General features: G+C 38.9%; 1 protein-coding gene across 3 annotated transcripts; it reads right to left on the reverse strand.

Moving 5' to 3' along the window:
• Positions 1–13,189: 13,189 nt before the first annotated feature.
• ngb (neuroglobin) lies at positions 13,190–19,920 on the reverse strand. Of its 3 annotated transcripts, none has more exons than XM_017711827.2 (5): positions 19,786–19,920; positions 19,341–19,591; positions 18,620–18,728; positions 18,184–18,303; positions 13,190–16,347 (listed from the first exon to the last, which is right to left on the reverse strand). In XM_017711827.2, exons 2-5 carry the CDS (start codon positions 19,436–19,438, stop codon positions 16,195–16,197), a joined length of 480 nt encoding a protein of 159 aa, XP_017567316.1. In that variant the 5' UTR covers positions 19,439–19,591; positions 19,786–19,920; the 3' UTR covers positions 13,190–16,194. The 3 variants fall into 3 exon arrangements, with proteins under 3 accessions (XP_017567316.1, XP_017567315.1, XP_017567317.1); XM_017711826.2 differs by having other exon boundaries at positions 19,704–19,858; XM_017711828.2 differs by having other exon boundaries at positions 19,708–19,842.
• Between the last annotated feature and the right edge of the window lie 3,634 nt (positions 19,921–23,554).

The raw sequence follows: 23,554 nt of genomic DNA on the forward strand, positions 1-23,554 counted from the left end.
ACAATAAAAAAGATGATTTTCTTCACTTCCTTGAAGAGAGTATAACAGCAAAAAGAGTGATCTGTGGTTTCAAACCAAACTCTGAGAGGATGAAAATAGTAAAGTGTGGGACCCAGCCAGTCAACACGTGTGCTTCTGTGGCAAACACTTTATCACAGGTAAAATCTATGTTAAAGTCAACATTTTCACTGTTAAGTCAAAGTCACAAATGTTGATGCTGCTTTGAAAGGGCAGTAAATAGAACATAGTGAAATATGTCATGATTTATGTCATGATTATTATCATAATAATCATCAAAATTCAAAGTGTGTCTAATGCTGCATTAATGCCATAACAATAAAGCCTCAAGGTGTCTGGCCACTGGGTAGAGTCGGTCATCTTTTTTGATGAATTCAGACTGAAAGGACACGCAACCCACTCAACCCTCCAAAAGCTGTGGAATGAAATTGATTAAAGCTTCTTTGTTGTGTCCTGTCAAAAAATCTCAATAGCTATGTCATTCTCTCTTCATCTGGGGTGGACCAGAAGAGGATGTGTTCCTTGCTGGAGCCTTGGTTCCTCTCGAAGTTTGTCCCTCTTACTCCAAGGGAGTTTTTCGCTGCCACTGTTGACTGTGGCTTGCTCATGGGAGGCTTGGACCCAGATTCAGTTCCTTACATCTATACATGGAATCCTTTTAAATTTTATAATATTCTTTTTCTTTTCTTTTTTTTTTATTCTTTTGATCCTTCCATAAACAGCTTTTCTGTAAAGCTGCTTTGTGACAACACTAGTTGAAAAAGCACTATTCAAATAAATGTTGTTGTTGTTGTTTTTGTGGTATTATACAAATAAATAATACAAGACTGCATTTTCCATCTTTTAAGTTCTGCTTATCTACCTGCTTATCTAAAAGTGGTTTGATCCTCTGGCGTGTGCATCTATGGTGTTGATCATTTACCGTCTACGTTGTTGGCTATAGATGGCAGTGAGCAGCTGTTCACCAGTTCTGACCTGATTAAAATGGAACCCAGCTCAGGATTTCATAAACAAAAGAAGCAGAGAGGGAAACAGAGAGAAGGCAAAAAGAGGGCAAATCTGTTTCTTTCAGAATTCAGGTGAGTCTAAAGTACCATACTATAAAAATATGTTCTAGTAACATGAGTGTGCTGGGTTGGCTAGCTAGCGATTAGCTAGCTAGTCCTTTGTAACATGAACAAACTGATAAAAATACACAGAATTTGATTCTATGCAGCAAGAAAACATTCTCAAAACTGCTCTTTGTAACTTTGTGGAATTGGTAACTTTTTTAGGCAAAAATAAAATAATCATCCTTTGCAGTAACATAAAGATTTGCTGAGCCTTTTAACACACTGATCCAACAAAACATGGCCTTAAATGCGGACTTAATTCATAAATAAACACTGCTTGTTTAATATGCAACAAAAAACTGTTAAACACTGTAAAGTTGCAAAGCTGAAGTCAGCTTCTTGTTCAAATTGTCCTGTTCCATCTTAAATGGTGCTGTGGTTACATTCTGGTGCATCAGGCACCATTTAAGGTGGAATGGGAAAATTTTAACAAGAAGCTGGCAAATGAGGAGCTAAACTTCAGCCTCATAAAAACCTGAACATTGAGAGGCATTTTATAAGACTATTCTACTATTATTAACTATTGTCTATTATCCATTCTACTTTCACGGAAAAGTTTCCTGCCAGAGATGCGAGAAAAGCGGATATAGCTGACCTAAAGCTTAAAGCAAAGCAAAGTAAATCTGTTTTCATTTATATTATATTTTTTAGCCTACATTAGTACATTTGCACATACTGAGACATATTTACAGCCAAGATGGTAAAATGTTACTTCAAAAAATTGGACATAACATATTGTGGCTACCAAGACGGATTGTTGTTTGTACAAACTGTCAGTGAAATATTATGTTTTAAGGGTTAAGCCATGACCTAATTCACTATATTGTGATATTTCTTTAATTTCCTTGACAAAATCTCTTATTTCTGCGTCTTTAAAGAACATATTATAATCAAACCATGTTCATAGAAGACGATGAACACTATACTTAATTTGTTACAGGTGAATTCCTTGCTCATCCTTAATGATCTCAGAGAGAAAGTAACCCCAACTTCCCCATCTCTGATCTCATTTCTCATACCTGCTGCATGCCCAGTGTCAACACAGGAGAGTCAAAGAGAGAAATCTGCTTGACATTTTCTCTCAGTCTACTAAGCAACCTCCCTGAGCAGACAGCGTTTGAAAGGTGAAGTCCCAGCAGGCCGCACTGTGCAGCTTTTCTCATATGCTACAAATAGAAATACAGCTGTGTTGAGTCTTGCATGTTGTGCTTCTACTGTTGGTGTTCTGTCTCTGTTCCACTGCATTTATTCCAGAAAACTGAGATATTTTTTGGTTTTTATGAAGCTCAATGTTAAGATGGAGGAGCATAATCAATGTTTAAGTATATTAACCTATGAGTGTTCTGAATTTGATATTGTTACAGTAAGAGTAGTGGGGTTTGCTGCTTTCTTAGCAGGTCTATGTGCAAGAAATCAATGAGGAATGAAGAGCAGTATCGTCTGTGTAGTACCAACACTGTAATGTACTGTATTTAGTTGCAGACAGTACATTATACAATGTATGCTGCAAGTCAAAAGTATGTAAGCAAGCAATAATTTTTGAAGGCTCAGAAATATATTGCAGACAGCCAAGAGCCAACACAAGACAGTATGCTTACTGACAACTAGTTTAACCATTCCATTGTGTTCCCCACAGTCTGGTTTTAGGCCACATCACTGTACAGAAACAGCACTAGTAAAAATTGTAAATGATCTTTTATTATTCACGGACCAAGGAAATTTGTCTTTGGTAGTCCTCCTTGATCTTAGTGCAGCATTTGACACAATAGACCACTCTATCTTACTAGATAGACTGGAAAACCTTGTAGAGGTAACAGGAACAGCTCTTTCCTGGTTCAGGTCCTACCTCACTGATCGCTATCAGTTTGTTAATGTAAAGGGCGAATCATCTGTCCTTGCAAAAGTAATGTATGGTGTTCCACAAAGCTCTGTTTTAGGGCCTATATTATTCACAATATATATGCTACCATTAGGCACCACTATCAGTAAACACAGCATAAATTTCCACTGCTATGCCGATGACCCTCAGTTATATATATCAAGCAAACCGGATGATAAAATTAAACTTAGCAAGATTGAGGACTGTGTAAAAGACATAAAAGATTGGATGTCAAGCAATTTTCTGCTACTTAACTCTGATAAAACAGAGGTCCTGCTTCTTGGTCCAAAATGAGCAAGAAACAAAGTGTCTAACTTAACACTTAACAATTTCTCAGTTGTCCTTCGATGCACATATAACTAATATCACTAGAACAGCCTTCCTGCATCTCCGCAATATCGCTAAATTAAGAAATGCATTATCTCTACAGGATGCAGAAAACTTAGTTCATGCATTCATCACTTCAAGGCTAGATTACTGTAATGCCCTACTGTCTGGATGTCCCAGCAAAAGCCTCAACAAGCTTCAGCTAGTCCAGAACGCTGCAGCCGGAGTCCTCACAAGAACCAGAAAGTTCGACTATATTAGTCCACTTTTATCAGCCCTGCACTGGTTACCAGTTAAATTTCGCATTGATTAGAAAATCCTATTACTGACCTATAAAGCTCTAAACGGACTCGCCACTCAGTACCTGAGTGAACTTCTCTCCCACTATGAACCATCGCGCCTACTTAGATCACAAGGCGCTGGCTTACTACTGGTACATAGAATTAATAAAGTTACATCAGGGGGGAGAGCTTTCTCATACAAAGCCCCCCAGCTCTGGAATAATCTTCAAGTTAAGATTATTCCTGTTCTTCTCTCTGTAATACTGATTGTTCTGTAAAGCTGCTTTGTGACAACACCTGTTGTAAAAAGCGTTATATAAATAAATTTTGCTTGCTTACTTGCTTGCTAGTAGGGCTGTTTAATTCCAGATTTTTTTTTGGTCCTCAACACCAAAAATCAAGACATAGGAAAAGAAATTCAGCATTTAAAATTTACAACATTAATACAGTTCATTATGATTTATGTTATCAATTAAGTAAAATTAAAATTAAAAATTAAATTTTACCTTCATGTGCCACCACCTCAATTGTTCTTCAGCGATGTGACATCAATTTAATATATGACCTATTAGATCAGCAAGGATCTAGTTTAACTCTATCTAAATTAAAGAGTAATTCCACCAATTTTTAAAAATACTGTATCTCCATAATTAAATTGTTAAGATGTGAAAAGCTCCATTCAAAAGAAATTGCTCACGGAGGTGGTGATCGAAACCAGACAGGCCAAATGCTTCTAATAGTCAGAAAGTTATTACATGAAATTGTTACAAATGTTTATTAATGTCTGAGACATTTTAAATTATTTTTGCAAATTCACAGTGGAGAGGTACATGCAGGGGATTGTTATACAACAAGGTCCCCAAAGAAAATGTGTTTTTGTCATATTTACCCTTCATCATTATTAACCTTACATGCTGAGAAGATGTGCATCCACTATTCATTTTAGATACATTTATTATTATTATTAGTAGTAGTAGTAGCATTAACATTATATAATAGAAAATTTGATTTAAAAATTGCTGTAGAAATTGTGATCCTTGAATTATATCATCATTATTGTAAAGAAATTTGAGTTGGAAACGATGCACCATCTCATATCAAGCCACTCAGAGGTCCGTGTTCCTTTCATTCATTGGTTCTCCGTTTCTAATCCTGCACTAGGAAAACGGAGAACGACCTATTCTGAATTTAATCAAAAGCCTAGAGAATGCAGTTTTTTGTCTTTCATGTCGTTTTCGTGAATTTAAACTCAAGTACGGGGGATATCAAAATAGGGCAAATTTTGATTTTAGTTCACTTCATACTGATATTTTCGCCCCATATACCTTACAGTAAGTTATTGACACAGACCGTCACGTAAACGTCACCGTTTGGCGTCAAACGCCAAGCTGGCTCCAGAAGAAGAGCAGCTGCAGGGGAATTCAGCACTATGGATCGAGGAGGACGTGACTGTGGAAAATATCAGCCGGATTTTCCAGGTAAGCCGTTAATCCTGTGATAAAAACAATCAAACTGGCGTTTTTCATTCACAGCATATTAGATCGCTAGCTAGCTAATTAATTAATTACTTAATGTTAACAAGTTACTTAACATTAGGTTAGGTTAGGCTAGCTAGCTGTTAGCTAACCTTAACCTAAGCTAGGTAGCTTATAATAAACAGTGTTGCTGTTAGTTCTTTCAGCCTAATTTACGTATGTGGTAGAAATGAACTTATATTAGCTAATTATTAAAATATTGTATGAATGTGTCACTTTCAGAAAATTGAGCTTGGAGAACAAATCTTTCAATAAGCCTGTTTTAGCCAGCTAGCTAACTAATAGTGTAGACGAGGCCTATGGCTCTTCGAGCGAAAATAACTGCTAACGTTGTTGTTGTTGTTTATACTGAAAGCCATATACAGTCGTGCTTAATGCAGAAACCTAATGTGTTTTTTCTTCAGTTGCCACATTGCAATACAGTTTTCGCTGGTGCTTGTATAGGCATTTTTGTTTTTGCAATATTGTGCCAAGCAGGGTGTAGGATTTTACGGGTTTATATAACTTGCAATTAATGGACATTTGACATAAATATAGACTTTTGAAGCTTGTTGCAGACGTCTGTGACACAAGCAGCAGTCATTGATTGGCCACACCTCCCTGTTTCTACATTCATCGTCCATTTTATCAGCTCCACTGACCATATAGGAGCACTTTGTAGTTCTACAGTTACAGACTGCAGTCCATCTGTTTCTCTGATACTTTGTTACCCTGTTCTTCAGTGGTCAGGACCCCCACAGAACCAACATAGAGCAGGTATTATTTGGGTGATGTGTCATTCTCAGCACTGCAGTGACACTGACTGGGTAAAAGGAGGCTAATAAATTATGCAGAGAAACATGGACAGCAGTCTGGAATTGAAGACGTATTACAGCGTGCTAGATCATAAGTGGAGCTTATGATGCAGGTGATGGTTGTAGATACAAGAGGTGTACTTGATGGTCAGTGTGTATTGTACTTTGTATTTTAAGATTGTACTTTGACTCTATTAGTAAAGATTTCAGCTTAAACTCTTGCTGTCTTCTATGAATCATGTTGTAGATCAACACCAGCACTCTGTATATCACTAATGATAACAACTTGGCACTTTTTACTAATGAAAATGGGCAATTCAGCGTCAGTGATCTTCATCCTCGAGGACATTATGAAGTACATGGGGTGAGCATAGAACAGTCAGGACCATCTCCAACAACTTAAAGCAGACCACAGTTTAGTTTTATGCGCTCTGCACCCTCAGATACATCTAGGCCAACAGCATATATGGGCACCCCAAGAACACCAATAGCAAGATCATTTCAAAGGTAAGTTAACAGTTACAGCTGTTGGCAGCTATGTTTTTCCAAAAACTCTTGATCTTGTTAAACTTCAGTCTTTTTTCTATTTGTCATAATGCTTCTGTTTTCAGTGTGGTTTCCGCTTTAAAAATCTAAAATCTAGCTTTAAAAATCTAAAAACCTAACTTAGTTTCCTTTTGTATCTCAGGTCTGTTCACCTTGCAGATCTGAAAGAAGGAAAGTTGATTCCCACCAGAGTCATTGTACTGCGGTTTACAGAGGTGGAAGCAAATGTTCCAACAATGCTTGACAAAGTCAGAGAAGCTCTGGACAGTGAAGAGTCCTTTGTCCTGACAGAAGCACAGAACAATGAAGTCCTTGACACTGAAGGGACAAGGGGTAAGGTCTGCTTCATTTGTCTTTGACCATGAAAAGTTACTTACCAAATCGTTTACATTCATTTTCTGTGTTGTAGTTGGATTCAATTTCTTACTTATTAGTGGAGAAATTTGCTATTAAAAAATAACTGCATAAGGTGATCACCAGCAATACAGTCATACAGTCATAAAAATGGCCTTTTGTCCTGCATTGCTGTCCTGGGAGAGCATCCAGTGCAAAATGCTTTCACTTGAGTTTGTCACTTGTTCCTCCTATTGGATAGCTAACCACACTGAGTTGTATTTTGTTTTCTTTTCTCCAATTTAGGGTCTGTCTACTGGAAACAAAATTCCAGAAAAAATTTGGCTGTGATGGAGTCAACCCTTATCAACTGAACCAGAGCAAGAAGAGGAAACTAAGGTAAAGTACACCTCAGTTACTGTCCACTAAATATAACGTATGTACTTTAACTCTAGTTAACATTAGTGAATTTGTAGCAATTGATTTAAAAGATGGATGCTTTCCCAGTGACCGGTATAACATGTCCTAAAGGTGTTTCACTCATTCGTTCATTCATTCATTTATTTATTTATTTATACCGGGCTGACTGAAATAGTTCATTACACAACTTGGCTTGCAGTTTAACTGCACATGCTGAACACCAATTTTATTTTATTGCCAGTGTCAGGGTGATATTTGGGTGCTGTGAAATGGCAAGGCAAGATGGTAATGTTTCCTAGATTAATCTCTTAAACTTTGGTGAAGCAGCTGGGTTCATTTGTTGCACATCTATCACCAAGAAAGTGCTTAGTTTTCCTTATCCTTAATAATACTTATGGTCAGCGGCGTTAACAGAAGACAAATAGTGGCAGAGCAATAAAGGGTTGAATTTGGGGGGGGTTGGGGTTGCTATGCCAGCAGTCCCTGTGCCACCATTCTTCAGAACTAATAGAAATTTTCTGTTAACCATGAGTTTAAAGGGAAATTGCTCTTAGCTCACCCTGGTGGAATATAATAATTACTTTTCATGAAATTCATTAATTGCTAAATTAACATGAAAATGTAAACCTTTTTCACTGTACTTCTATTTTGTGCTTCTGTGTTTTCTGTTGAATTCAATTTTTTTTACCTTAGGTATTTCTGTTTACCATGTTTACACCATTACAGTTTATAGTCCATCTGCATACTTTTTGCTGCTGGAGTTTTAAACACTGTCCACTGACTGCTGACTTACCTTGTTGGTCCACCTTGTAGCAAAGTCAGAGACAATAGCTCATCCATTCCTGCACAGTTCATGTTGGTCATCCTTTAGTCCTTCATCAGTGGTCAAAGGATGCTGTTGGCTGGATATTTTTGGTCGGTTGACTATTCTAAGTCCAGCAGTGACACTGAGGTGTTTAAAAACCACAGCAGCTCTGCTGTGTCTGATCCACTCAGACCAGAGGAAAAGCCAACCCCCTGATGGACACCGTTGGTGAGGGAGCCCATCAAGCTGAAGAAAGAGGCCTTTAGGGACTGGATGGCCCGAAGGACTCCCAACTCAGCAAAAAAAAAAAAAGGTGGCAGCCACAGTGGTGGCAGAAGCAAAATCCAGGGCATTGGAGGAGTTTGGTGAAAAGACTTTTGGAAAAATACTTTTGTTTGGCCTCTTATTCGGTTCTGTCCGGTGACTCAGGAGTGGTCGGGGGTGGCTGCGCACAAGCTGTATTCAGCAAAACTCTGACTTCAATGAGGACATTGTCAGTCAGTGGAAGGAGCACTCTGAGGAACTCCTTAATCCAAGAGACATGCCTTCCTCACAGGAGTCAGGGCCAGAGGCTTCTGGTATGTCAAGTTCCATTTCCCTGGTGGAGGTCTCTGATATAGTTGGCAAGCTCCTCTGTGGCAAGGCACTGGGGATGGATGAATTTCATCCGGAGATGCTTAAGGCTCTGGATATTGTGGGGCTGTTGTGGCTAACACACCTCTGCAATATTGCATGGACTCATGGCTCATACCCTTGGACTGGCAGACCGGGGTGGTGGTCCCTAATTTTTAATAATTAAATAAAAGGGAGACCGGAGAGTGTGTGCCAACTATCGGGGTATCACACTGCTCTGCCTCCCTGGGTAAGTCTATGCCAAGGTGCTGGAAAGGAGATTTCACCCGATAGTTGAACCTCAGATTGAGGAAGAACAATGCTGATTCCTTCCTGGCCTTGGAACAGTGGACCGGCTTTTCACCCTCTCACAGATTATTGAGGTGGCATGGGAGTTTGCTAACCCAGTCTACATGTGTTTTGTGGACTTGGAGAAGTTTTACGACCGTGTTCCCCAAGATATCTTGTGGGAGGTCCTCCGGGAACATGGGGTACCGGGGCTACTACTCTGGGCCATTCAATCTGTGTACTCCCAGAGTGTGAGCTGTGTTCATACACTCGGCATTAAGTCAGACTCTTTCAATGTTAACATTGGACCCCGCCAGGGTTGTGCCCTGTCTCCACTCCTGTTCGTGATATTCTTGGACAGAGTGTCAGGTTGTAGCCGGGGTCAGGAGGGCATTATGTGTGGAGGCTGGAGGGCGGTGTCTCTGCTATTTGCAGATGATGTTGTTCTTTTGTCACATGGATGCCTCCAGCGCTCACTGGAGCAGTTTGTCTTAGCCCAGAAAAGGATAGTATGCCCACTCCAGGTAAGGGGAAAGGACTTGCCACAGGTGGAGGAGTTTAAGTATCTTGGGGTCCTGGAGTGATGGGAAGAGGGATTGTGAGTTCGCCCACAGGCTGGGACAGGTGGCAGCAGTAATGCAGTCACTGTACTGGACTGTAGTGGTGAAGAGGGAGCTGAGCCATAAGGTCAAGCTCTCTGTTTACCGGTCGGTCTACATCCCGATTCTCACTTATGGTCATGCGCAATGGGTAATGACCGAAAGAACAAGATCATGTAATACAAAAATTGGGGTCCCTGGGAATGAGCTGGAGGAAGTTGCGGGGGGACGGTCATCTGGGATTCTCTGCTCTCTCAACTGCTACTGCGACCCTATCTGGACTAAGCGGTTAATGATGATGATGACGATGATGATTCAGTTAATCAAGCTTTCAAGAGAATCTGAATGAGAGAATCAGGTGGATATGATTAGGGTTGCTGTTAACTCTGCAGGCTAATCACCAGGAGAAAAACTAATTGAGAATTTATTAGTTGTACACCGTGCTGTAGATGTTTAATTAAATCCTTTTGTTTTGTGTTAATAAACCTATTACTGTTAATGTTCTCTTGAAAAAATAATTTTGTTTGTGTTCCCTCCAAGCTTTTAGCCTGTAGTATACTCTACAGTATGCTTGAACTGCAATAACTGTGTGGTAGCCTATATGTAGACTGACTGTCAATCCTTTGTCATGGAGGAAAACAGCGGAGAGATGTAGAGAAGAGGCGCTGAGGCCTTGGCAGAGAATGTGTCACAGACGGACACTCATTAGAGAGAGGGAACATTAACAGCACGGACTGACATGTACCATAAGGTGTCATTAGCTCCATTTCACTGCGGAAGGTGTTGATAGTGTGATATAACTCAAGAGCCTATAGCATGCCATGAAGAAACGCGTAGGCCCTGGGGCTGCTTTTTTAAAAGTCCCAGTGAGGATATCTGGGTATCTGTTTTTAGCATTATCTGCATTACATATAAAACTCAGAAGACACATCGTTTGCCTGGTTTGGATGACAAATAAGATGGTGATCTTTGTGTTGAAGACAGGACAAGTAACAAATAAGTAAGTCTCAAGTCAATTCAAGCTTGTTGGAAGTAGCAACTGTTACCAAGTTCAGCGGCTTAGCGAAGGATCGGTTTGTGACTTTAAATCACCCCTGTTGTATAGATGGATGGATGGATGGTTGGATGGGTCCTGAAGGGAAATTGCAGTGTTACAGTAGCAAAACATTTGCACATAAACGGTTGCATATAAACTTACATAAATTAGGCAGAAATAAAAATTCAGACAGAAATTAGAATTATGAAAGAGTACAAATAAAAGCATATTTATTTATTTATTTACAAATATACATAACAGACAACTATTGTATTTAGTTTATTTCAGTCTCACTGCTAGATGCCACTAAATCTTACACGCTGAGTCTTTAAAAGGACACTCGCAAATTTAGCCCTTGCTACATCTTTTCTAAACATGCTTACTCACGTCTCACAGCAGGGCTGCTGTAGTCTCTTGACTTCCCAGTTTAAAGACCAGGTAAACCCTCTTCTGATGAAGGTGGAGGAACTTTTGAAAAACGCCACCTGCTTTGGGGTGGAATGTTGGGGTGGGCTGTTTTTAATTTTTTGTCATTAGCTGGTGAATGCAGAGGAATAGCTAAGCTGACATTTTTTGGAAGCTGAATGTCTTATTGCAGCCATATGACTAGGAGCTGTCTTTTAATTGTCATTACAATGGACAGAATGGATTACTCAAATTACATAATTTGTTTGTGAGATAAGGCAGGTAACAAGCTAACAGCTAAAGCTTGCAAGGTAGCTATCTGGCTAGTTTGACTTCTCTGGTTGAAAGAGTAAAAAAATTGTCTGTGGCATTTTGTGCTGAATGAAAGAATTGCTGTTTTCTGTGCGATTTAGTTTGATGACCAAGGGAAGAGTTATACTAATGCTAGCTTTAATGGAACGAGTAACCTGTAGCTCAGTGGCTAGGATAACATAACATTGATGGATGGATGGATGGATGGATGGATGGATGGATGGATGGATGGATGGATGGATGGACAGGCTGAAAGACAGACAGACACATAGATAGATAGATAGATACTTTACTGGGTATTGTAGTGAGAGAACACTGATGAACAAAAATGTATGATTAAATGATTAAAAAATGATTAGATGATTAAAAAATTGTATAAAACCGTGAATTCTGTCAAACTGATGAGGCTGCTTGCTTTAAGCTCTGCTACAGAATACTGCATGACATAGCAAATAACATATTAAGCGCTAGTTTTAGGCTTGCTTGCCCTTTTTGCATAACTATATTAGCTTGCTACGTGTTACTAACTCAATGCAGATCCTCCAGCTGGTTGCCATACTAGGTAAAGTATGCAGAGGTGGCTCTTCCATTAAGAGCACTTGTCCTGAGATCATCATTGTTCTCATAAACTTCCAATAAGACAGCTGCCTCTGCACTAAGCGTCCTTTCTAAACAGATCAGATAAGGCAGTGCACAGTTTAGCCAAACAGAACCTTCATAGCCCTTTACTCTCAGTATGCCCTTCCCTGCCACTGTACAGACTTTAATTGTGCATCTCCGTCTCCAGATAGAAACCCCACTTCAGACATTCTCGTGCTCGGCTTCGCAGCCGTTGCCATGGTGCTTTCCAGTACCCTGCTTCCAAAACACACTGCAGACTTTCTATAAATAATAATCTCCTAGTCTGTTTCATTGTTCTTTTTTATTAGTTGGTATCCCACCCCTTCTACCTTGTCTAACTATGGGAGACGGATATAGCACAAGCATGTATTGTGTGTTCTGAGATTTCAAAGAACAGTGTGTCCAGAGATGTGCCTACTAGTATTACAGCATTTTGGCAAGGGGGAAAAAGCTCTTGCAGTGTTTGTTCATATGCAGATGTCTCAACCTCTAAGAAAACTTAAAAAGTAGTAATGTATGGAATTCTGGGTGGCTTTAGGTATCTTTAAGGTAGTGCTATGAGGACAGATGCTGATATGAGACCAGCCAGAGACTGTGTGGGAGGCAGTTCTTGGCCTGTGTGGGCATTGGAGCCCGTTCCTAGACCTGACAGTCAGCTCGCAAAGTGACATTTACAATAATGCAATATAATTGAATCTAGAAACGCCTCGTCTGCTGCAGAGAGCCAGTGAGTAGTGTTGGGTACTGGAGCTCAAACCAACCTCAATATCTCAACAACACTGACATTGTCACAGTGGGTTTGGCTTATTAGGGAGATAAAGACGGAGATGAAAAAAGACCATGCATGTTATCACTACTGGATCCTTTTGTTTCTTGGAAATGAGATGAAATGCGATGTGCACAATTATGTGCAATGATTGCTACTCAAAGAATGGAATTAAGAAAAGAAAATGTTCTATGTGCTACAGCAATAGAAATATGGGATGTGCTCATAAATAAGGATGGGGATATTGACATTTAAGTTATTGAGTCATCATTCACATTTTAAATGTCCATCTTAGTGGTTTGGGTGTGGGTTCAGTGGGTTTTTTGCCATCTTTTGTTTCTTTCTCAGAAAAAACAAGGCATCTGTGAGGCCTGAAACAGCAATAAAACACTGGACAAGACAGAGCTATAAAGCCTATGTTACAAAAATTTATAGAAACAGACAGGGGAGACAGCACAAAGAGAGGTTTCGTCAAAAAACACGATCTTACTGCAGCAAAATGACACATGTAATAAACTTTATTCATGTTATTTGAACACATGAGCTCCAAATGAATCATGACAGAGTCTGAGTTACAGCCTGTTTGCTTGAAGAAACAGAAGATGTACAGTGTTTGTGAAGCATCAGTATTTTTGGTTGAGGAGTCAGGTCATATCATCGCTGTTCTTTAGCAGCTACATAAGTGAGGTAGACATCCAGACACTTCAGTTACAGAATACCAAGAGAATAAAGAATACTGGATCAAATACAGCATTACACTCACACAACACATCAAGGAATAAATAGATATGGACCACAACAAGTGTGCTTAGTGCCATAAGAATATTTACACCTTAAAACACTGCTTACGTTGATTTAACATTCCAAAAAGATTGAGAGTATGTGCCTGTCAGATACATTAAATCAATTCAAGATTACTTTCTGTACTGAGAGTCAATGACATCTCAATAGTTACTGGAAAGCCAGTTTTAAATCTGTTAAATCTAAGAGGAAAAACATATGTTTACACAAAAAAGTCATACAGCACCACCGAGTAGTGACAATATACCATATTATCTATCCACATACACACTTAAATACAAAAATAGGTTATAAATACAGTAGTTGGTATGATACAGAGAACCAAGACGTAAGCAATTGATCAGTAACTTAGTCTTGGTGAAGTTGTAGACTAGGGGAGAGCGGGGCATAATCTAATGCGGGATAAAACATAACATGCATATTTTGACAGCAGTCAGACACCTCTTGAGATTCAACCTGATGACCTGAAATTTTTGTACTATTAAAGTGACATTTTTCATCTTAAATGTGTTTTTCAATAACTGAGGTGTGTAAGTCATCAAATTCACACCCACATTATTTTATCTCCATCTTAGTAGCATCATTTTGAAGCAAGGAAATTTACTGAGAGCTAGCCAGGCTAATGTGGTGGAGTTAGTCGAACCTAGGGCTGCAATAACTAGCTGAAATTATGGTTAATTTCAGTTTAATTTAAGAAATTGTTTGTATAATTTTGAATGAATAATTTTATCAATCAGTTGGTGTGTTGACATTTGCGCTTCATCTAAAACAATGGTAGCACTGCAAAGACAATTTGTTGTATGACACATAAAACTGAGCATCATCAGGCACAATGGCCAGGTGCAAGTATGAGAGAGATTATTCGTTGATAGCAAAAAACAGCTATAATAAGACACTAATATCTGATTAAAACCATAGTGAAAAGTGCATTTAGTCTTTGAGCTAATTCTGTTTTGGTTTAGAATGAGCAGCGTTGGCATATGTATCAGAAAATATTGTTCATCATGTGCATGGTTTTTCCTGTTCAGGTATCTGATGAGATTGTACTGTTAGTGTATGACTTTTAGTAGATGATATGATTAACCACACAGAAACTATGTAAGCCTTGTATTTTAATTAGCCTAATGAAAAATGAACACCATGACTAATTGATTATTTAAATAGTGTTTTTTCTGCAGCTAACCTCGCAGAATATTGCTAAAGTTGTTCATATAAATTCAAAAGTTGTTTTTTTTTTGGTTGTTTTGCTTTATGCACAGATTAATCAGAAAAATGAAGTTTGCACTCCTGCCACTTTAGGCTGAACTGACTGAATAGGTATTGAAAGCAAAGTTTACATTGTCATTTGTAGCAGAAATGTGTATAGATTTTATAGAGGATAGCAAAAAACAAAGTATGTTAGGTTGTGCCCCACTCTCCACTATATGCTTAACACAATGTCATTGTCGGTTGGCACATATTAAAATACTTGGCATTATAAGTTTAAATGTAGCAACATTTCCTAAAGTAATTGAACAATGTTATGATAGTGCTATTAAGATACTTTGATACTCTATTTGTAGCAGCAAAAGGAAATCATCGCTTTTAACTTCTTACGGCTCATATTTATGCAAACAAACATGATTGCAATCCCTTTGTTACAGTGTGCAAGCGATATAAAACAAAAAATATACAAGAACTGGCATTCAGATGCAGTGTTGGTTAAAATAAACTAATTCAAACTTAATCTTTATTATGTCAAGGTCTTAGAATTCAATTGCACTGGTGATTAATGTACCACCCCCTATTCTGAACCAGTGAGGAGATCTGTCACTGCTGCTGGATCATCTATACATGATATAACAGTCTCTTCATGGTAAGTAACAGTCTGGCCAAGTCTTCTGTGAGTGTATAAAAATAACTGTATGAAATATGAATATGTACGGTAGTAACGTGGCACAGAATAACTAACAGTCTTTGTTATCTTGTGGGAAATCTTCTGTAACAGTCATTATCATTCATTCATTGCAGTAATATTGATACTGATGATCTGTCTTTTTTCAAACCATTCTTTATCACCTTCAATGACTGCTTACTTGTCATACTGAAAAAAGGATCTGTGCACCTCATGTAGATTAAGCAATATACTACCATTTGAATCTGGCTAATTTACTGTGCTAGAATAGAATTTACATTACACAGGCTATCAGTTTATTGGACAATGAGATAGAACATTACGGGAGCTTTGTAGTATGTGGTTTTCCAAAGGAGCTTTGAGAGCGGTCTCGACATGCCTTTCAGCTCCATGTTGTACAGGCCAACTGGTGCATAGTCAAATCTCTGTTTCATGAGACTCAAGTAAAAAACATCACAAACAGCACAACAGCCATTACAGATAGTTTGAGGATACACATCGAGCCATTATATACAAGGCAAGTTCCAGTCATGAAGCATCACCTTTAACCTACCCCCCATGTTGTCTCAGCTTCAAAAGATCCACACAACCTACAAATTATTGCCCCCAAAGCTTTCATCTTCTCTAACCACTCTCTAGAAAAAGATCAGATGGCATACACTAGTGATATTTAGGCAGTCAGCACCTAAACTTGCTTAACCACATCTGGTATAATGTCTTCTCTGCCCAAGCTACAATACAAAGCAGCTGCATGTCTGCCACTGATTGACCTAGTTTCAGTGTAATTCTTACTTTATCTTCTGCTGCTGCTCAATTGGACTCGTGTTCTCCATTTTTGGCCCAGCCTCTAGTCATGGCAGACACCACAATACTGTACATGTTGAGCCAGGCCTGACGCAGTGCAGCTGTGTAGCCTGCACCCAAACTGCACTGCAACATGTAGAGCAGAGCCTCTCCAACCACCTGACCAACAGAGACATGAACATGGAAACAGTAAGGTGACACTAAGGTAGAGTTCATATTACTGTGAAAAGTAATATCTGACTGAAAGGGATAGTTTGATGGAATTGTGGCTAAGCCAGATAGGTAATGCTGGTGCTAGTAAGCCAGTTAACATATCTGTATTTACTAGTCTCTACATCAGTGCATTTATTCATCACTATGGTGGGGATTCCCATAGGAATGGTTGTCTGACATATTTGTGTAGCCATGTTGGGTATTATGGTGACATAACAGTGATGGACGAAAATGCAAAAATGAAGCAAAACCCTAAGTTCTGTCAAACCGATGAGGCTGAGGAATATAATGCTGCACTACAGACTGTCTGCTATCTGGGTAGGAGCATATATATCAAACACTAGGTCTTAAGAAAACATTTTTACTTCAACTGGGCACAATAAGACAGTTTGTCTATTTGAGCTCAAGCCGTGTTTGTCTTCAGTTGGAAGCACAGCCATCAGACCATCAGATTTAGGGAAAACACAACTTAGTTTATTCTTACCTTCTAGTTGAGGATGAAGTTTCCAAGCACTACTGGAAGACACTAAATGCACCAGAATGTAAGCTAGAATGGTAAGCTGATGTGTCATCATGTGAAGTTTCACTTTCTAAACTGTTAGTTAATCTAATATTTGCCAGCAATGTGGCTGACACTAATGTATTTAGCATGTAAGACAGCAGATACAAATATGTTCTTGCTCCTACCAAGATAACAGACAGCTGTGGGCCGATTCTGGCTTTCATACACTAGTGGTGGTTGATTTCCGGGCAGATGTTAGGCATGTGAGTGAGAATAGGGCTAGATGCCAAACATCTGTGTATGGTTTTGACTTGAGGCCCAACAATGTGGTTGAATGAAGAGGGCCATAGCACAGTTACATTGTGGCAGATCCGTGCTCAGTTTATAATCACACTCTTGAGAGGAAAGTGTAAGATTACCTTGTCTCTGCACATGATTCTGTCTAATTGTGAGTGTGCATGCAGAACAGAGCAGTGTGACAGTAAAGTTATAACATAGTGTTAGCTTGTATGCTAAGCTTCCTATCAAATAACATCAATTTAGAAGCAGCTACTCATCTTGGTTATAACACTAAGGTTAGCCTGTTATTATTTGTAGAAACATATAGTTGTTGGAATTTAGCTTTTTGATGCTTTATCACAATAATGACCTGTCACATGCAGTCAGTTTTACCAATTTTGACCATTATAACCCCCACCCATACCCTGCGCCCCATTTCACCCATAAAAAAAACAATGGGGCTAGTGAACACGCATTAGCATCCTACATGTTTCAAGGTACATCAAGGTGAAATCATATACATTTGCTAATGTTGTACCTCATAAAGTTATCTATTAGAAAAAGGCTTCTTGATGGTTAATTGGTGAGTGTAGGCCGTTATTTACAGTAGCTCCAGTGCAAAGTAAAGAAGCAAACTTTGGACACCAGACGTGTCTTGGCTTATTAACTATATTTGACATTTGTAGACTTATTTTAGACATTAATAGACCTGCAGCTTTTATTTATTTCAATGGACAAAGAAGACTTGGACTCAAGGTTTTGCTATTTTTTAAGTCTTATGATTGTTTGGGCCTTATTGTTTGGGAATTATTTAGTAACTTCTATTAAATAAATTCATTTATGTAGTTCTCAGTGATGAATTGACATTTGGAACCACCATAGATACTTGGAGTTGAAGTGCCATTTAGGACTTTTCTGAGAAAATCCTCATTGACAATGTAATTATTCAATCTGTAGTTATTCTTCCTGCTTTGAATATAGAGGCTGAGTGGTATACTCACAGCGAAGGACTGGGTTTTGACGCCAACAGCTTGGTGCTTCTTGCCCAGGTTCAACAAAAAGTCCTCCAAAGTATGCAAGTCATCAAGATGGCTGACAGCTGCGTCAATCACCAACATCACCTGGACAGATGCACAGGTGCTCAGTGTCTTAAAATTTGTGTCACCATCAGAATCTCACACAAAGTCTGCCTGTGTTAAATACTCAAAAGGCAGTTCTGGTCTTGAAGTACCCCTGCCTGACATATTGTAGTGTTTTTTTTGCTCTAACCCACCCAGTCTAACTAATCGGCTAACTTAATTCATTCATTCATTTCGAGTTGTACTGAGCACTAAAATGTCCAGGGCAGGGGTTCTTCTGGTCCAGGATTAGGAACCACCCTACTATGAAGATTCACTTAAGAAAGCAGTGAACAGGGAACGAATTCACTGGCCTCACCTTGGTGACATGCTCCAGGAACTCTGGGCTGGAGAGGCACTCTGGCACGACTCCACATTTGGTTTTGTAGTTGAACAGGGATAGCAGAGTTGGGTCCAGCTCAAAAAGCCTATAAAAGACAGCAGTATTGTAGAATTCCAGTAGCACTACAGACCTCTCTTTACATTGGTGGTACTTTGCCTCGTCGTTCTGAGAGGCAGTGGATTCAAACAGGAATAGAGATCCTGTCGCCAAGCAACAAGTCAAGCCTCTGGGTGAAGTGTAGTGAGACGCATCAGACAACCGTGAGATGAATGTTTGATGTGTTTGTTTACTTTGGATGGGTCAGGTGTTTACGGACATATGACTCAACCTAAATGTCATTAACTGGGCATATGAGCTCTCGTTTTGATTTGAATGATTTCAGCTGTCATTTAATAATAAAAAAACACATGGCTTTTGTAATGAATTTTAAACAGTGTATCACTGCACACAGTAAATACAGAAACAACAACTGTGTCCTTTGCTTTTTATCAAAATCAACGATATTTAAACATCCATTCAGTTAAATCTCAAAGCCTTTCACATTATAAAAATGAAATTTAGAAAATTTGCATATCTTTAATACTCTTCTGTCCCAAGACCTCACCGACATGGTCTTATCCCAGACTATGTGACCTTATCATTCCCTCATCTGTCTCCAGATACAACATAACATGGTAGTTAAGCATGCATACACTACCTCGTAAACATGACAATGCCATGTGGGACCTTGTTCTTGCCGAGGTTCTCCCAGCTGTCCCGGATCAGCTCCTTGTCTTTGCCTGAGAGTTTCTCCATGCTGTCAGTCTGTGAAGTGGTTGCACTGCCAAAGCTAGAACAAGGAATAATGCATCAAACTGAAAGTGTCCACTGAATCAAGCCAGGACTTCCTGATGCACTGTTTCCATTTCCTTAATCCCAGAACGAGGAAGGTCTTTACTTCTGCTCCACCTGAAAGAGCAGACAAAGCATACAATCATTAAGCATCCTCAGAAAATCAGGCAACTACTTTCTCATAACAGGAGAATGATGAACCACAGATATAAAGGTGAAGATTATTCACCAACACAGGTTAGGAAGGATCCTGGATGAAATTGATCCTATCCTCCTAGTACCATGTAGTTTCTTGTGGTAAGGTGACGCACCTTTGCTTGTCTGCTCTGTACTGACTTTGCTTTCTCAGTAGCTTCCACTGCCTCTCTCGGGCATTGGGATTTCAGGGTGTCCTGTGTGAATATGTGCATGTAAAGCCTCTCTCTCTCTCTCTCTCTCTCTCTCTCTCTCTCTCTCTCTCTCTCTCTCTCTATCTATCTCTCCTTTCTCTTGCTGTCCCTCTCTCTCTTTCTCTCTCTCAGTCTTTCTCTAGATCTCTCTCCCTCGCTCTCTGCTCCCTCTCCCCTCACTGAAGCTTTGCTCCCTCAGAGACGTTCATTTGATGTGCAGTCAATGTGAGATGATAAGGTATGTGGTGTCGTTGCTTCTCTATACATCTCCTTTCTGTGCCTTGCTCGTACATACTCCTACATACTATCACCCTCCTATACACTACATGCTCATATAGACTGCAAACAGGAAGACAATGAGCAGCAAACATATCTTAATGCAAGAAGCATGATGAAGATGTTGCGAGCCACAGCTCCTCCTGCAGGTGAGACTCTGGCCTTCAACAGAGAAGAAAATCAATTTCTATTCCATAAGCTCATATTTAATGCAATTGTAAAATGTATTTTATGTAAGTGATTTTGCTATAATCCAGTGGTTGCTCCATTAGTTACAACTGCATTTTTATTTAAATCTAAATTTAATCTAAATTACACAGCCCATATGCCACATTTTTCATGAAGTAATTTTCCCTTTAGGTCCACTTATAGTGTTAAGTGTAGTTTTATATGGCAAAACATTGTCATTGACATAATTCATTTTTTCATTACCATTTTCCAATCTGTCTTTATTCCTTTGTATTAGGCTGTTTTTATTATTGTTCCTTTAAGACTGGTTTATGTAAATGAGCTCTTTTCTGATTGGCTGGCCTGTACTGTGCCTCATTCTGAAAGCTGGTGGAGTTAAATCACTCCTTGTAACTTCACCATCATCAATAGATGGACGTATGTAAATGTGTTTTCTTAATATTACAGCAAAAGAACATTCAAAATAGGCACTTTTTGCAGCATAGTTACCATATATGAACATATAAACTGTATTGAATTGTGAACTGTAAAAAGTGAACTGTATAAGTTTAGCATGGTTATAATGCATCAAGTTCATTTATAAAAAATGCAGTTTATCACAAAATGGTCTATTTAAAATTCTGTGTTTTATGCTGTACAGAAAAAAGTATGTTTCCGTTCACGAAGTGAGGTTTTGACATCACATGAAGAAAATATTAGATGTTTATAAGCTAACGTGTTTTGTTCATTTAAAGAAAACTCTTTTTTCTGGAAGAAATTCTGTGTAAAAGCTCATACATACTGAATAAACTCGTGATCTGAATGATTCAGTGTTCTTTTTGGCCTGAAAAAAAAATTGGCAACAAATCTGTAGGATCTAACTGCTAACACGCATGTCAGCACCAGTACACCACATTTTAGGAGCTGTCAAATGCTGCACTGATAAGGCCCGGACTCAGATCGGAGACCCACTTAGTTACTTTAAAAACGACAAGTGGAGTTGTGCCTCACAGCCACTGCTAATACAGAAAATGATCACACCTCATGGGCTGATTTATCAGTTAAGTAACAGGAATTACTTTTCAGTCAGTGCAAAAGGAAAAAAAAAGACTGCATACATCTTCCCAGGTTCAGAAGTGCAGTGCTGTCATTGTGAGGGACAATCTGTCGGAAAACCGAGTGTGTTCAGAGATGATAGGGTAGCAGGAGAGAGCACAGTTGCCATGACGACCTTGCAGGAGCCCTTGAACTTTTCGTCATCTGATGCTGAAGGCTCAGGCCAGAGCACGTCTCTCCCCAGTTCCCCAGTTCTCCTCAGGCTGCAGGGTAGCTTGAGTGAACATATGAGTGGATATGCACCATATCTGGTGTTTTGTGGAACCATGTATGACACTTTGCTTCTCATAGGTTTAATTTCTTTTACTGAGAGAACACTGATGGTAGAGAGAATGCATGAGCATGCTACACTGAAAAATGGGATACGTTTTTACATGATTCCAAGTTTGTTGATTTCCACATGAACAAAATTTGGTTTTAAATTTACTTACTTACACCATAACATGTAATTCATGCTGAAATAATGTACATATTTGACTCAGGCAAATTCAATGCATTGTTTTTTCAATGCACTGCCAATCCAGAAATGCATGAGGATGAAATAATCCATTTCTTTTTCTTTATTGCACTTATTAGGCAACTGCATCTGTCATACCTTAGAAATATTTAGGCTATTTACACAAGACTTTTGTCATGAGGAAAGTGTAAATACCACACTAACTTTGATTCTTCTCCTCTAAAAGCACTCCCTCGGTTACATGTATGTATACTACAACATTTAATTTTATCATGAAAAATCTCTTTGTTTTAAAATGTGCTCTCTGTGATGACTTTCAAATACAATTATGCAGGAAATTAACAGTTAATACCCAAATTTGTGTAAGATACACAAGCTTCATACACAACATGTACAGTAATGGGCAAGTTAATTTTAGTCAAAATGACCACAAAATGTCTGGGCTCAGGGGGGTCAGTGCATTGTTGTTCTGAGAACACGAGCAGTGTCTTTGCCTGATTTGTAATTTGAATAAAGTTTTTCTTTTTTTGTCTATTTCCTCAGTAAAGGCTTCTTGACAGCTACACACCCTTTATGCCCCATAGCATTGAGTTGTCTTCTTACAGTGGAAGGATGGACAGAAAGATTTCTGGATTTTTTCAGACTGGACAGTGGAGCTTAATCCTGTATCTCAAAGATGAAAGTATTTAAGTATTGTTTATTTCGTATAGCAGTGGTTTGGTTGTCTACCAGGTCTTGCATGGTTGTTAGGAGTCCTAAGTTTTGGAAACCTTATTTTCCTTTCATTTTCCCCTTCCTAGTGCAAGTGGACTGTCTTATATCTAACCATTTTAGAAAGAGCGGCTGAAAAATGAATATCTCGTACTTAATGTGTGTTTTGACTGGAACTGAATAAATGAAATAATGAAAGGCGGTCTCTTACTTTAGCACAGGACTGTACACCCCAAATTGTTTCAGTGTTCTCTTTACCCCATTAGAGACATGAGTTTAAACTTTTTAAGAGAATAAATACTGCATAGGATAAAGCACAACTTATATTTAGATGATATAACTCAGATTTCAGAAATATGTTTAACATGTGCTGGAACATTTATGCTTCTAATTTCCAAAACATATATCACCAAAGCGATCAGACATAGGTTTGAGGGAGTGTTCACTGTGAGTTCATTCAGGGTAGAAATGCTCTTGATGTGGTGGGCAGCTGGGGCGGTACACTAACATGAGGCTTTTTTTTTATGATGACAGATAAATAGCCATGGCTGTTTACTTTAGCTGTACTGTGGTTCTCAAAATAGCTGGACTTCATCCTCAAGATTTACATCTCTGAAATGTGAATTTCAGATGGGACGTGTCCTAAAAGGAACTTGTCATATCGCGTTATTCCTGTATTTATTCAAATGGAGTTTGGAGAATAAAGCTGTCCTCTGTGACAGTTATAGGTAATAATTATGGCACTGTTGTGCATCATCACCTTGACTTCATAATCCCACAGTTGACAAACGGTGGGGCAAAAGTGTATTTTCTGTATCCCACAGTAAAGTTTCCCCTGATTTAATGTTAGTTAATGTTTTGTGGTGCAAACCCTCAGGAGACCCACCGCCGCAAACTTTGAAAGGTGTAATGTCATCTGTGTGGTCGCAAACATGATTTAACAGGCAATAAGTAAAACTCAAG

The sequence above is a fragment of the Pygocentrus nattereri genome, chromosome 10 (genome assembly GCF_015220715.1).
Source record: "Pygocentrus nattereri isolate fPygNat1 chromosome 10, fPygNat1.pri, whole genome shotgun sequence".
NCBI lineage: Eukaryota > Metazoa > Chordata > Actinopteri > Characiformes > Serrasalmidae > Pygocentrus > Pygocentrus nattereri.